The sequence below is a fragment of the Anneissia japonica genome, unplaced genomic scaffold (assembly GCF_011630105.1).
Source record: "Anneissia japonica isolate Jap-2015-1 unplaced genomic scaffold, ASM1163010v1 scaffold136319_len2457_cov207, whole genome shotgun sequence".
NCBI lineage: Eukaryota > Metazoa > Echinodermata > Crinoidea > Comatulida > Comatulidae > Anneissia > Anneissia japonica.
The window spans coordinates 1-2,440 of NW_022712352.1; the positions used below are offsets into that span (position 1 = coordinate 1).

General features: G+C 31.2%; 1 protein-coding gene across 1 annotated transcript; it reads right to left on the reverse strand.

Annotated features, from left to right (window-relative positions):
- Positions 1-57: 57 nt before the first annotated feature.
- LOC117107792 lies at positions 58-2,346 on the reverse strand (the record flags this gene model as incomplete). The annotated part of the gene is made up of 2 exons (XM_033249568.1): positions 1,529-2,346; positions 58-342 (listed from the first exon to the last, which is right to left on the reverse strand). Coding segments are annotated over exons 1-2 (451 nt in total), but the record flags the coding sequence as incomplete, so codon positions are not given.
- Between the last annotated feature and the right edge of the window lie 94 nt (positions 2,347-2,440).

Here is a 2,440-nt window from a genome sequence, read left to right on the forward strand (position 1 = left end):
CATCTGGCATCTATAAACCAAAAATAATTAAAATTATAAATAAACTATAATTTTCACGTGGCATTATAACATTAAAAATGATCAGGAAAAAATTAAAAATATATATACTGTAATTACCCACGCAGACAGGATGGAGCTTTGGCAGCCATTCCGGTGTACTACCATTTAGCTTGCATGTTCTCACTTTCTTGTTAGCTCTTCGCATCGCATACCCAAAGGGACAAGAGTAATGGAGTTCATCCCCGGGAAAGAAAGTGTTTTGGGGTCTGTTGTCCGGTACGTCATATGTCACAATCACAAGCTTTTTTTTCTGCTGAAGTTTTCGGCTGCATTCAAACATTGCTGAAAAGATCAACAAAAAATTTGATGTAATTTGATATTAGTTATGATGACCCAGGTTAGGGTATTACACACGTTTAAAAAGTAAAATGGAATGATTTAATTTTTTGAACTACAGTTGTGTTGTGCATTATTAGGGAGTTTTCAAAGCTTACGAATACGTTAACACATATGATTAAATTATTAGGAAAACCTTCCCCTACAATATCATATCTATCACAAAAATAGGCAATTCATGCCTTTTGCATGAACCAAGGATCATATTTAGTTCATTGTGACGATTGTTTTAGGCACGAATGACTATAATGATAATGACGTATTCGTAATTTGTTACAGTACTTATATTACTTATAAACTGGTATGTTATATATTTGTATATGATTACATATTATTTTGCTATACTTCAAGAAAATATTTATTTAAAAAAAGTGCAGTAATAAACAATTGTATAAAAGAGAGAAAAAACAGTTAATGTAAAGAGAACATATTTGAAATATTTAAAAAAATCATGGTATTTCTTTCATTTTATGAAGATTATATTAAATAAAGTATGTTATAATATAATAATTATATAATGTGATATAAAAAATCTTAAATTATTCTATTAACCATCTTAAATTATATTTTATTCCAAAATAATTTTATATAATTATATAATTGTTATTATTGATGTTTTGTTGTTAAAAAAAGATATAAAAAATTGATAACAACTATTATCAAATTATATAGATATAAAGATTGCAAATATATTAAAAACTGGTATGAATAAAACAAAAATGTAATGAAAAGAACTTAAAAAAGACTTGAAATAGAAATAAATATTGTACCTTGAAATTTTTTAACGAAGATTCTTTGAATAAAGGTGGTGGTTACACCACGAAAGAGAGAAAAAAAAATTAATGTTTATTTTTTAGGATCTCTATGAGACAAAGCATGCCTTATAATTAGTGATCCGACAAATTAATTAGTTATTAATAACTAAAAATTAGTTATTAATAATTAAAAATCATTTTTTTGTGACGAGTGACTGGTTTGGTTTGTCTTTGCCACATTTAACTAGATCTACCAAAAGTTACTTCTTCCAACTTGGAACGCTGGACACGCAATGATGCAAAATGTAAAAAGTGGCTTAACTTGTCCCACTGTAACCTGCAAAATCTTTCTCCACTCTCCTTATTGCTCTACTTACCTGAACAATTTGTCACTCCATCACCAGAAAAGCCATCTTTACACTGACAGACTCCACTCGTCTTGTTGATGTTCAAAAGACACACGGCGTCATAATGACAATTAATGGAATCAATCATAGTTCTTGACGTTACAGTTACTGGATCCGATTGGCTTTCTCCGTCCATATTGTATTGGAAGCCACACTCCTCGGCTGCAAGTGTTAAAGAAAGTTAAGGTGTACTGTAGGCATTGGTCAATGAATTTGCTGCCTGATTCATTACTTTCCAAGGTCGGTCAGCTAAACTTGTGGTAGCCACTGTATGTGTGCTGAACCATGTCCATTGTTAAACTTTGGTGGGCCCTGTTAAATTCAATTTAGTGCTGTTCTCTTTGTGTGTCAGCTGGTCAAAAGTTTTTCATAGCTTTTTAATCTGATCAAGGAATATAGAAGAACAAGCAGCAAGCCCAAAATTGTAAAATTAACCGAATTGCATGATGGGAGGCCAGTGGAGTAGGGCACCGCATATCGGCAGTGTGTATAAAAACTTGCATAGTGTAGGTTATTCATAGGCTACTATAGAGAGTTCTGACCTTAATAGGTATTTATTAATTATTCTAGGTCTATCTATTCTTGTTCTTACAGCTTACACCTATATATAAGAATCGGATAGGCTAGGCTTTTCAAATAAAAAAGGAACATTATAGCAATCTGTTTTTATAAGCGCCGCTCTCGAATAAGCGCTGCTCTCAAGTAAGCGCCGCACCGAAGCCTTCAAAAATTTTATAAGCCGACCGCTTATTTGATCATTTACGGTATTTTAATTAATATATGGGCAATTTTTTTGATATCTCTCTTTTTGTATTATCCAAATGATGTATTTTCATTTGTAATAAAATAAAATTGGATTGAATTGTGTAAATGAGTTTGATC